The sequence below is a fragment of the Myodes glareolus genome, chromosome X (genome assembly GCF_982192425.1).
Source record: "Myodes glareolus chromosome X, mMyoGla1.1, whole genome shotgun sequence".
Classification (NCBI taxonomy): domain Eukaryota; kingdom Metazoa; phylum Chordata; class Mammalia; order Rodentia; family Cricetidae; genus Myodes; species Myodes glareolus.
In genome coordinates, this window is record NC_142053.1 from 132455078 (window position 1) to 132474469 (window position 19392).

Genomic DNA, 19392 nt, shown 5'->3' on the forward strand with positions numbered 1-19392 from the left:
TGACATGGACCAACATGAGGCTAGAAACAGTTTTTACATAATCTACCTTGGGTGAATGTGCACACATTTGCTGCAGACACATCCAAGAAATCCACTATGGGCTTCTGTCTGTGGTATTATATATGATATATACTACATTCTTCATTATAAAGTTGTCAAACTTGCCAAACCTTAAAGCACATCCAGTGAAATCCAACCTAATGTTCTAATGTTTTTCTCCTGAAATTGGATGAAATTATTTTAAAGTTCACAAGAACCAATTCATGTTTAAGAATAGCTAAGAAAAAGAATATCAGGAACATGGCAAAGGCTTTTTTAAAATTAAAACTGACCACAAAATCACTGTCATCAAAAATAATAGTATTAGTCCTGTATGGTAGTACATGCCTTAAATTCTAGATCTTGGGAGGAAGAGGCTGGTGAACCTCTGAGTTTGAGGCCAGCCAGGGTTACGCAGTGAGACCTCATCTCAAATATATATATTTGGCTGCAGAGATGACTCAGTGGCCAAGACCACTTGCTTCTCCTTCTAGAGATCCTGGCTTCTATTCCCAGCGACCACATGGTGGTTCATAACCATCTGTAACTCCAAGTCTAGGGGATCTGATGCCCTTCTCTGGCCTCCAAGGACAGCAGGCATGTACACAATACACAGGTATACACAGGCAAAATCCCCATTCCATACACATAAAGATTAAAACATACACACATATTGTTAAATGTAGCACAAATGGAGCCAGTCAGCAGAGTGCAAGAGAAAGTCCAGGACTAAAATTTAAGTATATATGGGAGCCCAATCTGTAAAAAGAGTGGCATTTCAAACCAGTGTTGCTTTTTTATCCATTTAAAAATTATATTTTATATGTATGAGTGTTTTGCCTGCACGTAGGTCTGTGAACCACTTGCTTGCCTGGTGCCTGTGGAGGTCAGACGAGAGGAACTGGAGCCCCTAGAACTGGAGTTACATAGATTGTTACGAGTGCTACAACTGAACTCAGATTCTCTGCAACAACAGCAAGTGCTCTTATCTGCTGAGCTATCTCAGTGTCATTTTATTTTTAAAACAAGTGATGTTGGCATAATTGACTAAATTATTATTACTGATATTGTTATTACTTTTTGGCCATCCTACAGCTTGAACCTCGGGCATCAATATACTAAACAAGCCCTCTACCACTGGGTATTATTTCTCCAACCTCTTTTTCATTTTCTGTTTTATAAAAATTTATTTTATTATTTTTATTTATGTGTGTGTTTGTGTGTATATATACGCATGTGCATGCATGCGCACACAGAGCCAAGGAGGCCGGAAGAGAGCATCAACCCTTTGTAACTGGAGTTACAGGCAGTTGTGAGCTGCGAGATTGGGGGTGCTGAGAACCAAACTCAGATCCTTCAAAAAAGATCAGTCTGAGTTCTTAACTGCTGAACCATCTTTCAAACCCATACCTTTTCTTTCTTTTTAAAAAAAATATTTATTGACCAGGCAGTGGTGGCCACGACTTTTATCCCAGCACTCGGGAGGGAGAGGCAGGTGGATCAGGACAGCCAGGACTGTTACCCTTCCTACACACACGCACACACACACACACACACACACACACACTGTTTTTTGCAAGACAGGGTTTCTCTGTGTAGCCGTGGCTGGCCTGGAACTCACTACGCAGACCAAGCTTGAACTCAGAAATCCGCCTGCCTCTGACTCCTGAGTGTTGGGATTAAAGGTGTGCACCACCACTACCCAGAGTGTATGAGTGTTTTTTGTCTGCATGTATGTTTGTACATTTTGTGTATGCCTGGTGCCCATGGAGAATAGAAGAGGACACCAGACAGATACCCTGGAACCTGAGTTAAAGATAGTTTTAAGCTATCATACAGTTGCCGGGAATTGAACCCAGGTTCTCTGAAATAGCAGCAAGTTCTCTTAATTACTGAGCACCTCTCCAGTGCACGCACGCACACACGCGCACGAGACAGGGCTCCACTAATCTGCCAAGCTGACCATAGACTCACTCTATAGTGCAGGCAGGTCTTAAACTTTGGATTCTGTGCCTTAGTCTCACAAGTAGTTAACACTACAACTATCTGAATTGTTTCATGTGGGGGCGGGGAAGGAAGGGATAGAGAGTGTATGCCTGACTATCCAGCCTAGTCTGCCTTGAACTCACAGAAAATATTTCTGGGGCTGGGGATATAACTTAATAGTATAAAATGCATTCTCTCTCTCTCTCTCTCTCTCTCTCTCTCTCTCTCTCTCTCTCTCTTTTTGATTTTTCGAGACAGGGTTTTTCTGCATTGCTTTGGAGCCTGTCCTGGAACTAGCTCTTGTAGACCAGGCTGGCCTCGAACTCACAGAGAGTCCACCTGCCTCTGCTTCCTGAGTGTTGGGATTAAAGGCATACACCACTACTACCCGACTTCTTTTCATTAAAAGAAAGAAAGAAAAGATCAATGTGGAGCTGGGGAGATGGCTCAGTGTATAAAAGTGCTTACTGTGCAAGAACGAGAACCTGAGTTCGAATCTCCAGAACCCACATACCATCTGGATGCATAGTATGAGTATCTATAATCCTAGTACTCCAGTGAGATGGGTCTAGGGTGCATGAGGCCCTGCTTAACACCAGAACCACAGGGAAAATGTTAGATCTACCTACCACAATGTGGACAGGACAAATGTTATGTTTCTGTGTTATAGCTTGATGTGAGGCCAGACTTGTAATCCTAGCACCAAAAGGCTGAAGCAGAAAGAGCTCAAGTTCAAGGCCAGCCATGGCTACACAGGAAGAACCTGTCTCAAAAAAAAACTGAGTACAACTTTTTTTAAATTTAAAATTATATAGGGTAAAAATATCCCATAAACAAAGCTATAAAACAAAAGATAGATAAGGAGGCTGGAGAGATGAACATCAGTTAAGACCCCAGCACCCACCCATGTCGGGCAGTTCACAACCACCTATTACTCAAGCTCCAGGGGATGTGATGCCTTCTTCTGGTCTTGGAGGGTACACACATGGTATTATTTACACAAACATACACATACACATTAGTAAAAATAATAAAAGCAAACTTTTTTAAGATAGACTAGGGGCTGGGCAGTGGTGGTGCACACCTTTAATTCCAGCACTCAGGAGGCACAGGCAGGTGGGTCTCTGAGTTCGAGGCCAACCTGGTCTACAGAGGGAGGTTCAGGACAGTCAGGGCTACACAAAGAAACCCTGTAATTATAATACAGAGAAAATTTGTAGCACAAAACTCCAAATTGGTTCAAGGCCTTGGCTTGATAATTTACCAAGTTGTAGAGGTAACAAAAATGGGCTTCTCTCTCTCTCTCTCTCTCTCTCTCTCTCTCTCTCACACACACACACACACACACACACACACACACACACACACACACACACACACATACATACATACAAAATAAAATATAGCACAAATTTAAGACTTTTTGAATCCTCTCATTGCTTCAGGGAGCTGTTTCTCGCTCAATAAACTTTGCTTGCTAGTCCTTTTTAAAATGTTTGTAAACAAAGAGATCAGAGGAAGAAAACCAAGAATTCAGAAGCAGACCATGGACATGCAGGAATCTGGCAACTAAGAAGCACTTTTGGAAACAGTGAGGAAAGAGCTGATTCATCAATAATTTGAGTGTTTTTTTTAATGTTTATTATTTTTATGTGTATGCATGTTTTGTTTTCATGCAGAAGAGGAGGTAGGATCCCCTGAAACTGGAGTTATAGCTAGCCTCCATATGGGTGCTGGGAATCCAACCTGAGTACTCCAGAAGAGTAGTAAGAGCTGGGTGGTGGTGGTATGTGCCTTTAATCCCAGCACTTGGGAGGCAGATACAGATGGATCTCTGTGAGTTCAAGGCCAACCTGGTCTATAGAGATAGTTCCAGGAAAGCAAGGGCTCCTACACAGAGAAACTCTGTCTTGAAAAACCAAAAAAAGAAAGAGTAGTAAGAACTCTTAACCACTTCACTATCTCTCCAACCCGAGTTAATTTTTTTAAAACTTATTTTATGTGTGGCTTATCTGCATGTATGTCTGTGTACCACATGCATGCAGTATCCTTGGAGGCCAGAAGATGGCATCAGGATCCCCTGGGACTGGAGTTACAGATTTGGGAACTGCCATGCTGGTCTTGAGAAATGAACCCAGGTTCTATGGAAGAGCAGCTAGTGCTCTTAACTGCTGAGTCATCTCTCTAGTTCATGGGAAAAAAATTTTTTTTTGGTTTTTTGAGACAGAGTTTCTCTGTGTAGACCTGGCTATCCTGGAACTCACTCTATAGACCAGGCTAGCCTAGAATCCAGAAATTCGCCTGCCTCTGCCTCCCAAGTGCTGGTGTAATGATCTGTTCTGTCTCTTTAAGAGATAAGCCACGTCCAGCTCTAGGTGCCAACCAAGTAAGTTCTCTGTTGTTTTTTAATCAGTAACTCAAGTAAAATTTCATCCTTCTCAAAGATCTCTGATGCAGTTTGACAGCTGAGAGGTTTTGTCAGTTAAAACAAATTTTAGTAAAATATGCAGTTTGACAGCTGAGAGATTTAATCTCAGCAACCAAATTTCAGTAAATTACAAGACCTGCAAGTTATAAAGGTGTGAGGACAAATACAAGTTATTAAACTTCTCTCTCATGCTGCCTTCCATAGTCTTAAAAATACTTTTCATTGTGCAAAAATATTTGTCACAGTCATTCTGACATAAATACGCTACTGTTTATACAATGTATATGTCTAAAACTTCGGTTTTCACAAACCCAAAGAATTCTTGTGAGTTCCAGGGAGCCAAATTGAAGGATCCACCTTAATATCAGGTCACATACATTCCCTTCAATTCCCTGGTCCTAAATTGCTTTTCCTAAACTTAACTTTAACACCAGACAGGAACAAATAGATCAGCTATGCCAGGATGAGACCAGCACCCAGCTTTTTCAGGTTCCCCCCTCAAAGACAACACCCATAAATAAGCAGGAAGCAGTCTTGAGAATCCACCTCCCCAATTCCTTTAACCTGTGGTGCCTAACCTCCCGTGTTTTTATTGTAAAAAAGAGATGGGAATGTAATGATCTGTTCTGTCTCTTTAAGAGACAAGCCACGCTCTCCCCCACCCCCCACCCTCGTCTGCTGAGACAGGCTGATCTTCAGCTTCCAGCCTGAGTCCCTTCTCTTTTCCATTTCCCTCTCAAAGAGGCAGATTCTGCCTCTCCCCACTTCTCCCCTTCACCTCTTCTGTCTCTCCCTTCTCTCTCTCTCTGCTCTTCTCCCCTTCTCCCTTCCCTTCCATAACCCACTGAATAAATATCCAACCTCACTCTGCATGCCGTGCCTATCCATGTCTCTGTCTCTTGCCCTCCGCTGCGTGTGTCCCTGCCCTGGACCAGCTACTGTTGGGGGGGGGGGGCCGCAGTCGTCCCTGCCTGGGGACTGGCTGCTCTCGGAGACCCCTTGCCCACTGCCTGCTGCCACCAGGGATGCTGAAGCATTTTTATTTTACCATTACAGCTGGGATTAAAGGTATGCACCACCACCGACCAGCACAGAAAAACTTTTCTTTTTTTTTTGGCTTTTTGAGACAGAGTTGTGAGAGCCAAAGTTACACTTTAAGTTTTAATTACTATGCCTAAGAGATGATGAAACAAAAACCACCTCTGATCTGCAAGCCCCTTGCCCCAGGACAGATAGTTTTGAAATGTGGGAGGCTACTGTTTACAGAAGATAACAAGCCACAAATTCAGTCCCAAAACAAGTTGTTTGACCCATCTGCACCAGACTTGCTTGATTACAAGTGGGCGGGAGGCTCGCAGGCTGAAAATACTTCAGGATGTACACTTGGCCCTGATAGGACCTGATGGGAAATGCAATGACTTCTCAGTTTTCCTTCTTAAGCCCTTCCATACTTGATTCTGGGCCATTTCCCGGGGATCTGGGTATGGACCTGGCTGGAACCCATCCATCTGGCAAGTAATTAATGAAAGCTTGCTTCAAATTAGGCTTTAAACTGTGATAGTGGTCTTACTCTCGATCGGTAGGATTAACTGGTCTTCTCTGTGTAACAGCCCTGACTGTCCTGGAACTCGCTATGTAGAACAGACCAGCCTCGAACTCACAGAGATCCGTGTGCCTCTGCTATTGTGTGCTAGGATTAAAGGTGTGCTCCATGACTGGCTGGCTAAAGATAACTTTTGGATTAGGGAGATGGCTTAGTCAGTAAAGTGACTACCACATAATTATGAGGTAATCCCTAGAACCAAAATGAGAGGCACAGTAGTATATGCCTATAATCTCAGCTTTTGGGGAGTAAGGCAGGAGGACCCATTGGCTTGTTGAGCATCCAATCTAGCCAATTGGTGATCTCTGTGGTCAGTGAGAAACCCATTTCAAAAATAAGGTGGATAATGATCGAGAAACTCAATGCACCCACAAATAAACACAGAGACACAGAAAAAGAAACTTTTAAAAATGTGCTTCTGTTGAGCCCCCCAAGGTCCAAATGAGGAGCAGAAGGAGGAAGAACATGAAAAAGGAAATCAGGACCGCGAGGGGTGCGATCACCCACTGATACAAGGGGACTGATCTAATGAGAGTTCACCAAGGCCAGTTGGACTGGGACTGAATGAGCATGTGATCCAACCAGATTCTCTGAATGTGGCTGCATTCTCTGAATGTGGCTGGCCCGGAGTCTTTCTGAAAAGCCATTGACAATGACACTGGGACTTGTTTCCTCTGCATATACTGGATTTTTTGGGATCCAGTCTGTTTGGATACTCACCTTCCTGGACCTGGAGGGAGGGGGGAGGAACTTGAACTACCCACAGGGCAGGAAACCCTGAATGCTCTTAGGGATGGAGAGGGAGGAGGAGAGGGAGTGGGGGGAATGGGAGGGTGTTGGGAGGGGGGCGGAAATGGAAACTTTTATAATTTAATAAACTTTGAAAAAAAAAGAAAATTAAGAAAAATGAAAATTATTACAAATAACAAATATGTTGATAAATATAAAACAATATATTTTAATTGTCTTAATTTCTATAAAATACATATTAATGTTTAAAGTAAAAAAAAAACGTGCTTCTGTGGGCCTGGCAGTGGTGGTGTGTGCCTTTAATTCCAGCACTCTTGGGGGCAGAGGCACCAAGCAGATCTCTGTGAGTTCAAGGCCAGATTGATCTATAGAGTGAGTTCCAGGACAGCCGGGGCTATACACAGAAATCCTATCTTGAGAAATAAAGGGGAAAAAAAAGTGTTTCTGTGAAAGAGACAGATATTAGCCGGGCGGTGGTGGCACGTCTTTAATCCCAGCACTCGGGAGACAGAGGCAGGCGGATCTCTGTGAGTTTGAGACCAGCCTGGTCTATAAGAGCTAGTTCAAGGACAGGCTCCAAAGCTACAGAGAAACCCTGTCTTGAAAAACAAAACAAAATGAAAGAAAGAAAGAAAGAAAGAAAGAAAGAAAGAAAGAACCAAACAAACAAACATATCATTGACTTTATGCTCTATTGGCACCTTCTCAGTTGGGTTTTCCTTGTGCTTATTTAGTCAGGGAGACTTTGTTTAAATAATACTACTGCTTCCACTTTAGAGGGAAAGAAACTGAGGCATGGGAAATTACTTAAGTAACTGGCTTAAGTTACTGACACATTTTCCGGTACCCTACTGTCTGACTTTTTTTCCGCTCAACTCTTTCTTCCTCTATTTCCTCCTGCTTTTCCCTCTTTATCCTTCTCTCCCTCCTCTTTTCAAGGCTGTCAAGTACTTTTGTTTTGTTTTTCAAGACATGGTTTGTCTTTGTAACAGCCCTGGCTATCCTGGAACTTGTTCTATAGACCAGGCTAGCCTTTAACTCAGAGATCCACCTGCCTCTGTGTCCTGAGTGCTGGAATTAAAGGAGTAAACCACCCCACCCTGCTTGTTTGTTTTTTAATGTTTCAGTCTAGGCTGACTTAGAAGTAATGGCAATCCTCTTGCCTTAGCTTCCTAAGAGTTGGGAAATCTGCCAGCGCTCTCTCTCTCTCTCTCTCTCTCTCTCTCTCTCTCCAGGGTCTTTCTATGTAACCTTGGCTATCCTGGAATTCTCTATGCTCTATGTAGATTACGCTAGCCTCAGACTAATAGAGATCTGCCTGCCTTTGCCTCTTGAGTTCTGCAGTTAAAATTATGTCCCACCAGGCCTGGCCCTTGCCAGTCTAAACAAGTCCAAAATATCAGAGTCAAGTTGTTTGGGGAAAAAAAATCTCTGGAGCCAGATCATCAACTGCCCAAGTTCAAATCTTGGCCTTCCACTATCTATGTGACATGCCCAAATCTTTTACCCTCCTAGGCCTGTTTCTTCATCTATTTTATGGAAAAATAATAATTCCTCTTTGTAAGAGACCAGGCTGGCCTTGAACTCACAGACATCTGCCGTCTCTGTTTCCCAAGTGCTGGAATTAAAGGCATGCGCCACCACTACCTAGCTAAGATTATCTTGACAATTAAGTATATTCATTAAATGGCCCATTTGGCTATTTATGATTACTATGATGCGAATAAAATGCCTCAGTCATCACAAATGGGTACAAACATTCTCTAAGGCTGCAAACTGTATGACTTCATAACATTTTTATGACAAAACAAAAAACTTGCTGAGTTGACAAGATGGTGCAGTGGGCAAAGACTCTTGCTGCCAAGCCTGATGACCTGAGTGTGAGCCCCAGGATTCACATGACAGGAGAGAACTGACTACCACAAGTTTTCTCTGACCTCCACATGTCATGGCACATATGTGCAAGTGTGTACATGCATACTCACACACACCAAAATGTGATTTAAAAACTTGCTGAGTGTTGAATGTTGCTGGGTGTGGTGGCACACACTTGTATTCCCAGTTATTCATAAGGCTGAAGTGGAAGAACTGGGAAGTTTTAGGTCAGCCTAGGAAACTTAATGAAACCTATCTTAAAATAAAAAAGGTAACGTGCAATTTGGTGGCATAACACCTGCTTAGCAAACATATGGCCTGGCATTCAATTCTTAGTAACAAAAGAAACTAACAGCCGTGCGGTGGCAGCGCACACCTTTAATCCCAGCACTCAGGAGGCAGAGGCAGGTGGATCTCTGTGAGTTCAAGGCCAGCCTGGTCTACAAAAGCTAGTTCCAGGACAGGCTCCAAAGCTACAGAGAAACCCTGTCTTGAAAAACCAAAAAAAAAAAAGAAAGAAAGAAAAGAAAAGAAAAGAAAAACAAACTAACAACATGGCAAAGCATGGTGGGTCCTTTGGAAAAGCAGAGATGGGAGGATCGCTGTAAATTTGATGCCAGCCACGTTTACATGGCAAGTTCCAGGCTATATTCCATAATTGTTTCAAAAAATGCCAAAACTGGGCTGGAGAGATGGCTCAGAGGTTAAGAGCACTGACTGTTCTTCCAGAGGTCCTGAGTTCAATTCCCAGCAACTACATGGTGGCTCACAACCATCTGTAATGAGATCTGGTGCCCTCTTCTGGCATCCAAGCATACATGGAAGGAATTTTGTATACATAATAAATAAATATGCCATAACCAAAGCCAAATTCAAACCCATAATAATGTTAAAAACAGAATACACTGAGTGGTGCTGTAGAGATGGCTCAGAAAGTAACTGGCTGCTTTTCTAGAGGACCAGGGTTTGATTTCCAGCATGCAGAAAGTGGCTCACAACCATCTGTAATTCCAGTTCAGGGGATCCTATGCCCTCTTGTGGCCTTCTCGGGTACCAATCATGCATGTAGTGCACAGACATACATGCAGGCAAAACATCCTATATGTAAACAAAACAAATAGACAAAAAGCCCCACTACTAGCACCAAAGGACTACCAGAATGCACTGGAGCTGAAGTATAGCTTCATTGGTATCCATGGCACAGAGTTTGCCTAACGTGAGTGAGCAAGGCCTGCCTTTCATGTCTAGCACTGCAAAAAAGACAAGACTGCACAGCACTCTGTACCTGCAGCCCTCATCCAAAACCCATTAACTTTTTTTTATCACATTTGCTTTATTTCATTTCTTTTACATATAAACACATTTTTGTAAAATTATATGGAGACACCATGCACTTTACTACTTCCTACTTAAATGGGTTTTCCCCAAAGAGCATGAATATTTTTCTTCAACAGCCCTGAAAACATTACTATGCCGCCATGTTTTCAAATTAATTGCCAATATGATAATATAGGCGGAATATTCCTAATTTGAAAATTCAAAACCCAAAACTTGAATTATTTTGTAGTAGTTTTGTTTTAAGATAGGGTTGCTTTTGTAGCTAAGGCTAACCTTGAACTTGAGTTTTAAAATATCTAACTACCATCATTATAACAAACTTTTTGGGGAGTTAGTGATGATTGAACCCAGGTCTTCAGACATAATTTAGAAAAAATGAGTCCCTGTGGCCTGCTAGGAGTATACTACAAGGAGTAGGATTATTATCTACAGGAAAAGCTGGATCTCAAGGCAGTAGTCCTCCGGCACTGGGTACTCACTGTCCTCGGAGGGCCGAATGTCTACGCGCAACTGCAGGTAAGGTTTGGAGGCAGTGGCGAAAGCTGTGCTGAGGTCCCAATCAGAAAGGAGAGAGAGGAAAGCTTCCTGTCCTAGCCGGTCACGCGCCAGGTAGCTGATGCCAAAGTTCTTCTTCCTGGACAAAGGATATGAAGGAGCTCTTGGGATCCCCAGTTCCCCAGCAACTTCAGGAACAGTTTACAAAACAAGGAAGGTAGTGTGAAAGGTACCGAAAACAGCTTCCTTCTATTTGCTGGGAACTATGCCAAGGATTACAGGCAGCCTGAGGTTGTTAGGCCATTTCTACCCACTTTGTTACTTGAACACAGAAACAGATCCGCACCTTCTTATATCTGGAGGGCACAGTGAACACTGGTAAGATGCTGGTCCCCTCTGGGGATGCTAACAGTGCAGCTGGGGGTTAGAAGTGGGAAGAAAGCAGCCTTCTTACTACATCAAAAAAAAAAGCAGTCTGTATGTTTATTATTTTTCACAACAGAACGTTAATGCACAAATGTCCAATAAAACTAAGAATTTATTCTTCAGATACACCTGTGCAAATATAAAGAAGTATTTTATGTGATGATCACTGTAAACCCAGAATCACCCTAAATATCCATCAACTTCATACTTTTTTTTCTTTTTTGATGTTTTGAGACACGGTTTCTCTGTGTAATGGCCCTGGCTGTACTGGAACTTGATTTGTAGACTAGTCTGGCCTCAAATTCACAGAGATCTGCCTGCCTCTGCTTCCTAGTGCTGGGATTAAAGGCATGGGCTACAATGCCCAGCTGAATTTCATACTATTTAAATTTGTTACCACAGGGGCTGGAGAGATGGCTCAGTGGTAAAGAGCACTGGCTGCTCTTCCAGAGGACCCAGGTTCAATTCCCAGCACCCACATGGCAGTTCACAACTGTCTGTAACTCCAGATCCAGGGGATCCGACACCCTCACACCAATGCACATAAAATAAATAAGTTAAATAAATTTGAAAAATTGTTAGCACAATCATATATTCCTCCAGAATAAGCTACCACAACAAAATAAACATAACGTCTGCACCTATGAGATAGCAACTCTCAGCTACCAGACTGACTAATTTTATAATGTCTTAAAATAACCACTGTTTGGGAGGGTATGAAGAAAACAACTTTATTATTTTCTTTCTTCCTTTTGAGACAGTTTCATTATGCAGCCTAAGCTGGCCTTGATTCTCTTGTCTCAGCCTCCAGAGTACTGTGATCACAGGTATGTATCACCATGGTTGAACTCACCAGGTACAACAGGCTGGCCTTGAATTGTCAGAGATCTGCCTGTCTTCCTCTCCAGAGTGCTAGGACTAAAGGTGTGGACCACCACATTCAGCAAAAACATTTTCTATGCTATTGCTGAGGCTGAACTGGTAAAACGTTGTCTGGAGAACCATTTTGGAAACATTTCGTGAAAGTTTTAAAAACACGCGCCCTGTAACCCAAATACTTCCGCTAGTTTATCTTATGACATTTCGCCAAAACTCCAAGCAAGATACATATACTCATCGTGGAATTATTTGAAAAAACCCAAACCCACAAAAGCCAGACAGTTGCTGTTGAGATGAGCAGCCTGCTTCATTCTCCCACTCACCCGTTCAAGTCAAAGGCTCGGATGAGGATGTGCTGCAGCACGTCCAGTGAGGTGATCTGAGGATCTACAGCAAAAGAGCGGAACTCGGGTGACAAGAAGCTCTCACATTTCTGGGGAAAGAAGACAAGGGGGAGGCCATGAGGGGCCACAGCACCGTTCGGAAGAGTGGGTGAGGTACAGAGCGGCAGAAAGCAGGGACCAAATTTAGATGGGATGCTCTTGGCCATAGTGGAGACTCTTGTTTTTTGTTCTAAGGGGAAGGCACAGTCAGTTTCTGGGCAAAGAAAGAACGATGTGTCCTTAGAATTTTAATTTTAGAGTCAGTCAGGCAGTGGTGGCACATACCTTTAATCCCAGCACTCAGGAGGCAGAGACAGGTGAATCTCTGTGAGTTCGAGGCCAGCCTGGTCTACAGAGCTAGTTCCAGGACAGGCTCCAAAGCTACAGAGAAAGCCTGTCTCAAAATTCCCCAACCCCCCAAAAGACAGGAACAGACAAGCAGGAACAAATCTACTGCAATGGTTCAGGTGTCCAACCCTTCAAGAGTCCCTTAACTATGGTTGCCAGAATCACCATGTCCAGTCTCACCACGACAAAATCAGTCTCCTATACTGCAATCAATCTAGCAAATCTACCTCTAACACGTCCATGATTAAATGTTTTCAACAGCTTCCAGGCAGTGGTGGCACACACCTTTAATCCAAGCACCCAGGGAGGCAGAGGCAGGAGGATCTCTGTGAGTTCAAGGCCAGACTGGTCTACAAAGTGAGTTTCAGGACAGCCAGGGATATACAGAGAAACCCTGTTTGCTGTTTCAACAGCAAACCTGGGGTCCCAACGTAGTCCTCTCTCCACTCAGATTTATGTTGAACTTTATGCTCTAGTAGTAGCAAACTGTTGGGAGTTACCTTGACTACATCTTCCTCCAGCCCTTTGTGTGTGCTCATCTCCCTTGCTCTGAACATCCTTCCCACTTCTTCATCTGGCTCACTCACTAAATCTTTGCCTATTACGTGGAAGTGATCTGTTGACCTTTTCATCACTGCCAGTGCCACCACTCCAGTGTGAGCTTGCTTGAATTATTGCAACAAGTTCCTTCCTCAGAGTATGCATCCCAGGGTGTCCACCTGCTTTTTTCTCTCCTGATCGTCCTATCACTTTTGCCCTCAGTCCTCCTTCTCCAACAATACGGGAACCCACAGGAACAGACCAAACTACTCTCCACCTCCTAGCCTTTTCTCTTGTTGTTCCTTCTACCTAAAACTCTTCTCCCACCTTAAATGCACATAGGTGACTCTTTTATTCAGGTCTCTGTGACTTCAATCCCTTTTGGGGAATTTTCCTACACGACTTTGTGTAAAGAACTCCGTTTATAATCTAACTTTTCCTATTATTTTCTCAAGATACTCACCAGTGTCCAAAACATATTATTTAACTGTTTTTGTCCCCCACCCCCCCCCCCACACACACACAAGCACGTGGGCTCAGGGGTGGGGACATGCACGAAAGTGCACTCTCTGAAACGTTGACTGACTTTAGGACTCCCTCTTCTGACAGCAACAGCACCTCCGTCATTCCTCTGGACTCCGGAGGCCCCTCCTCTAACCCTCCAACCAACCTCTCTACCCGTAGGCTCCACCCCTCCACTCCAGCAGCCCTTTCCCCTCTATTTCTAGTTACACACCCAAGGATATGTCCCTAAGACCCATGTCTTCATTCTCCCATCATTCTGCTCTCAAACCTCGCTCCCGTCTCCCAGTATTCAGGTCCTGCCCTCTATCCTATGGCAGCCACCATCTTTTCGCCTATTGGGTGCCCAGGCAGGCTGGCCGACCAGCCGCCAGCCTCACCTTGACTCGGACCCGTACCACCTCTCGCTCCTCCTCCTCTGCCGCCGCTGCCGCCTGGGCACCCCCGACGGGCGAGGGCGCTGCAGAGCAAGCCAAGTCCGAGGCTGCGGAAGGTGTTGCCATCCCGCCGGTAACTGTCGTCTCTGTCCCGGTGACAGTTGACAGTTGCCCCCTACCCTAACGAACACCCTACAGTGCGGGCGCCCGGGGCCCCACCTTGCACCAGAGCGCAGGCGCACAGGGTTCTGAACGACCCTGCCCCTCCTCCTGGCCTGGAGGTCGCCTCTGAGCATGCGCCTAGAGGGCTCCTGCCAGGAACCCCGCCCCCCTCCCCCAAGTCGTGAATTTAGCGTTTTTCTGCCTGTGAGCAAGTGCCTGCTTAGGTCCTGCCTGTCCTGGTCCCGTGGCGCTGTTGTTTTGGCAGTCTACTTCCGGATTCACGAACCGGCGACGGGTTCAAGAAAGAAAAGAGGGCGGGGAGGAAGCCACAGCGTGGTGACGTCAACGCTCCAGGACCCGCTTGGAGTTGCCACGTGCCTAGGGTAACAGATGATGTCATCGGTTTCAAAAACTTCCCTTTAAATGAATCCCTTGCAAAGGGTGGGGGTGGGGAATGTTCAAAGATTTTTGTATTTAGTTCTTTTGTTTGTTTTTACTGAATCTTGTTCATTTTTCCCGGGTTAATTCGAACTTCAGGGTTTTTTAATTTTGTTTTCTTTTAACTTCAGACTTCCAGGGGCTTACTGGTATGAGCCACCTTCCCGTTCCCATCTTCCAGAGTCTCTTAATAAATAATTTTCACTTAAATTCAAGGAACTGGCATAACTTTAATCCTAGCACTCCGGAGGCAGAGGCAGTCGAATCTGAGTTCGAGGTTAGCTTGGTCTACAGAGAGAGTTCCAGGACAGCCAGGGTTACACAGAGAAACCCTGTCTCGAAAATCAAAACAAAGCAAACATTCAAGGAATTGTGCATAAAGAGTTTTACACATTCTGAACTCTTGCTATATTTCATTAAGTAATTTTCCCAATGCAAACATATGATGCTTTCTGGAGGTCCTACTTTTCTCCAGATTTTTTTTCCAGGTTTAATTTCATTTTTGAGACATATTCATGTAGCCCAGGCTGTTTTGATTCTTCAGACATAATCTCGAAACTGCTGGCTCCACACTATCTTTGTTTTATTTAATCCTTACAACTTGTTGAGGTCAGGCCTGTTATAAGCTCTGTCTGTCCGGGGTGTACCTCATTGGTAGATCATATAGTCTAGCATACAGGAGACCCACAGCACCACAATCACAGTAAAAAATATGTGTCTATTAAATACGGGTTAGATGCTTGGACACATCTTTTTTTGTTTTGTTTTATGAGACAGGGTTTCTCTGTAGCTTTGGAGCCTGCCCTAGAGCTAGCTCGTGTAGACCAGGCTGGCCTCGAACTCATAGAGATCTGCCTGTCTCTGCCTTCTGAGTGCTGGGATTTAAGGCAAGTGCCACCACCGCCCTGCTACTTGAACACATCTTAGTCACTTTTTCCCCCTTGTTTTTTCCAGAGTTTCTCTTAATAGTCATGGCTGTCCTGGAACTTATTTTGTAGACCAGACTTGAACTCAGAGCCCTTGCCTCCCAAGTGCAGGGATTAAAGGCATGTGCCACCAATGCCTGGCATTTAGCCTCTGAGAAAAAAAAAGTAGGTTTTCACTATATAGCCCTGGTATAGTCCTGAAACTCTCCATATAGACCAAACTGACCTGGAACTCATAGAGATCTACCTGTCTGTACCTCCTGAGTGCTGAAATTAAAGGTGAAAAGTTAAAAAAATTACATTTTATTGTGTGTTATTACATTTTATTGTATATGTGTGCGCATGTGCTACTCAGAGGTAAACTTGCAGGAGTCAGTTCTCTCCCTCCACCATATTGAGACTGTGGGTCAAACTCAGGTCATCAGTCTTGACAGCAAGCACTTTTATGCATGGAGCCATCTCATGGGGCCTTAATTTTTTTTTTTTTGAGATGGACTCACGTAGCCCAGGCTGCCCTTGAACTTGCTATATATCTGGAGAAAACCTTGAGCTTCTGAAATGGTGTTTTTACTGGTTGTGCCACCATGCCTGGCTTCATGGGTTGCTGGAGATCAGACTCGGGCTTTGTGCATGCTAGCTATCACTCAATCACATGACCACGCCTGGCTCACTACTGGATTTTTCTGCTGGGAAAGAATTCGAGTCTCCTTGTCATTTCAGTTAGAGTGGAATGATCAACTAACCCATTAGCATTGAAGGCATTAGGGCACCTTTTTGACAGGGTAAGATGTCTCTTCTTGGGTGTGCAGAGGGCTTAGACAGAAAGATACTGGAAACAAGGAGATAAAAAAGTAGGCCCTTGCTATTATTATGGGGAGAACTTTCCTTTTCATTTGTTTATTCATTCTTCTAGTCAACAAATAATAATATACATGCTAGATAGACTTCCTACACCAATCCATTTAACTGTATTCAAAACTCAATGATGTAGATGCTATTAACAGTAGTATTTTACATATCACTCACCACTGAGAAGTGAGTATTAGTATTGAAGGCTGTGAAGAAACAAGTTCAAGGTTAAAAGGCAAAGTAACACCAACAGTAGGTAGTACAGAGGTGAGAAATTGAGGCTGTGTCTAATGTGTGAGACAGAGCATGTCTTCAAATAGTGCAAGACATTAAGTGACAGCGTATGAAATGAAAACATTGAGGTGAAATTATGCAGGACTCTGGTCTTAACATTTGGCTGGCCAGGCATTTTTTTGACTGCTGGTGGAATTCTTGTTGCTGCCATGCCTGCTGCCTCTTGAAATGTACTTATTTAGAAAGACATTTCTCTAAAATTTTTAAAAAGATTTATTACATATAGTATTCTGCCTGCAAGTATGCCTGCAGGCCAGAAGAGGGCGCCAGATCTTTTTACAGATGGTTATGAGCCACCACGTGGTTGCTGGGAATTGAACTCAGGACCTCTGGAAGAACAGTCAGTGCTCTTAACCTCTGAGCCATCTCCCCAGCCCCATTTCTCCAAATTTACAGTGAAAGCCTGAGTAAAGCCAGGACTTGAACTGAAGTCCCACTTTCCACAGACAGGGCATAACAAGCGTCTGTGGGGGTCAAGTGTTAGATGTGATCCAGAGACGGGAAGCTGAGTAATGAGGACTTGTGGGGTAGTGATGGGTAATGCCGAATAACAGGCATTGAAATGTAAGGGACAGGGTTAGTGTTGCCTATGGGGCAAATAATGCATGAGTCTGTAGAGAACTGTAGTTGGTTTTTAGGGTGAGTGGTTAGGAATCTGTAGGTGACTGATGAGGTGGCATCAGGTGCCAGGGGCTGTGTAGAGTAATAGGGATCTGCAGACACTGTTGTGCTGGCCTGTATGGTGAGTGGTGGGGTATTCTGTTGAGAGAGCAGGGCTTGGGGAATAATGGTGCAGCTGAGTGAACTATGACAGGGTATCTGGGATGAATGGAAAAGTGAACTATGACAGGGTATCTGTGGGGTGAATGGAAAAGTGAACCATGACAGGGTATCTGGGGTGAATGGAAAAGTGAACTATGACAGGGTATCTGTGGGGTGAATGGAAAAGTGAACCATGACAGGGTATCTGGGGTGAATGGAAAAGTGAACTATGACAGGGTATCTGTGGGGTGAATGGAAAAGTGAACCATGACAGGGTATCTGGGGTGAATGGAAAAGTGAATTATGACAGGGTATCCGGGGTGAGTGGAAAAGTGAATTATGACAGGGTATTTGGGGTGAATGGAAGGGCCTATGGACTGAGAGTTTTGTAGGGTTCATGATGGGTGAGTCTGTGGAACGAATGATTAGGGGCCAGGAAGCTAAATGATTCAGGGAAAGGTCTGTGAGGTGAATAGGATATATAATTAGTGATAGGACCCATGGGGCCGTGATGAGGTAGGTCTATGAGTGAGGGATTCTGTAGGGCTAGAGATTGAGGATATTTAGACCTTGTGGTGGGGAATTTTACAGTGAGTATTGAGAGGTTCTTTGGTTCTATGTAGTAGTGCTGGGGATATATAGGATGAGTAATCAGGGTAATGCAGGTCCAAAAAAATTCATGTTGAAAACCAGGCGGTGGTGGTGCACACCTTTAATCCCAGCACTTGAGAGGCAGAGGCAGGTGGATCTCTGTGAGTTCCAGCTGTTCTGGAACTTGCTATGCAGATCAGGCTGGCCTCAAAACCCAAAGATTTGCTTACCTCTGCCTCTTGAGTGTAGGACATGCCTGGCCCTCTTTTTACTTTTTGAGACAGGGTCTCACCAAGTTGCCAAGGCTGGCCTTAAACTTGAGATTCTCTTGCCTTAGCTTATCAAGTAGCTTACTCCACCAGATCCAGGAAATTCCTGTTGTCTTAACCACATGGAAGCCAGGAACAACACCTGTAACCCTAGTACTTAAGAAATGGAGACATGCCAGGCGGTGGTGGCACATGCCTTTAATCCTAGCACTTGGGAGGCAGAGGCAGGTGGATCTCTGTGAGTTCGAGGCCAGCCTGGTCTACAAGAGCTAGTTCTAGGACAGGCTCCAAAGCTACAGAGAAACCTTGTCTCAAAAGAAAAAAGATATGGAGACAGCCGGGCAGTGGTGGCACACACCTTTAATCCCAAAACTCAGGAGGCAGAGGCAGGCAGATGTCTATGAATTCGAAGCCAGCCTGGTCTACACAGCAAGTGCCAGGACAGGCTCCAAAGCTACACAGAGAAACCCTGTCTCCAAAAACAAAAACACAAAGAAATGGAGGCAAGAGATCAGGAGTTGAAGGTCAGTATCAGTTATATGAATGACTATCTACATATACCCCCATCCCACAGCCTCTTTATCTATGGCATATTGTTAGTACAGACTTAGTACTGAGTAGGATGGAGGCACTGTAAGTGACATATAAAGATATGGAGGTAGTTTTCTAACTGGATAATGGGTAGAGGAAGGGTTTTGACGTATATGCTTTAAAAAACCTTGATTTTTATAGTCTCAACATTGTGTCACCCCATTACTAAATTGAAATCTAATCTTCAGTGTGGCAAGGAAATGGTTATAGGATTTGGTGGCCAAATAAGAGGAGACCAGAGAGCCGGGCGGTGGTGGCACATGCCTTTAATTCCAGCACGTGGGAGGCAGAGGCAGGTGGATCTCTGTGAGTTTGAGGCCAGCCTGATGGTCTACAAAGAAAACAGTTCCAGGATGGCCAGTACTGTTACACAGAGAAACCCTGTCTCGAAAACACACACACACACACACACACAGAGAGAGAGAGAGAGAGAGACAGAGAGAGAGACAGAGAGAGCACCAGAGAAGCTGAGTAGTGGTGGCACACACCTTTACACCTTTAATCCTAATATTTGGGAGGCA

The 19392-nt window shown here is 44.2% G+C and overlaps 1 protein-coding gene across 1 annotated transcript in view; it reads right to left on the reverse strand.

Annotated features, from left to right (window-relative positions):
- Nucleotides 1-14277, reverse strand: part of Tbc1d25 (TBC1 domain family member 25) — a 28255-nt gene extending 13978 nt beyond the window's left edge. The window contains exons 1-3 of the mRNA XM_048461452.2: nucleotides 13993-14277; nucleotides 12143-12252; nucleotides 10499-10653 (exon numbers count right to left, since the gene is read on the reverse strand). Of these exons, the coding sequence (XP_048317409.1) occupies nucleotides 10499-10653; nucleotides 12143-12252; nucleotides 13993-14115 (388 nt within the window). The 5' untranslated portion in view covers nucleotides 14116-14277. The remainder of the gene's footprint in view (nucleotides 1-10498; nucleotides 10654-12142; nucleotides 12253-13992) is intronic.
- Between the last annotated feature and the right edge of the window lie 5115 nt (nucleotides 14278-19392).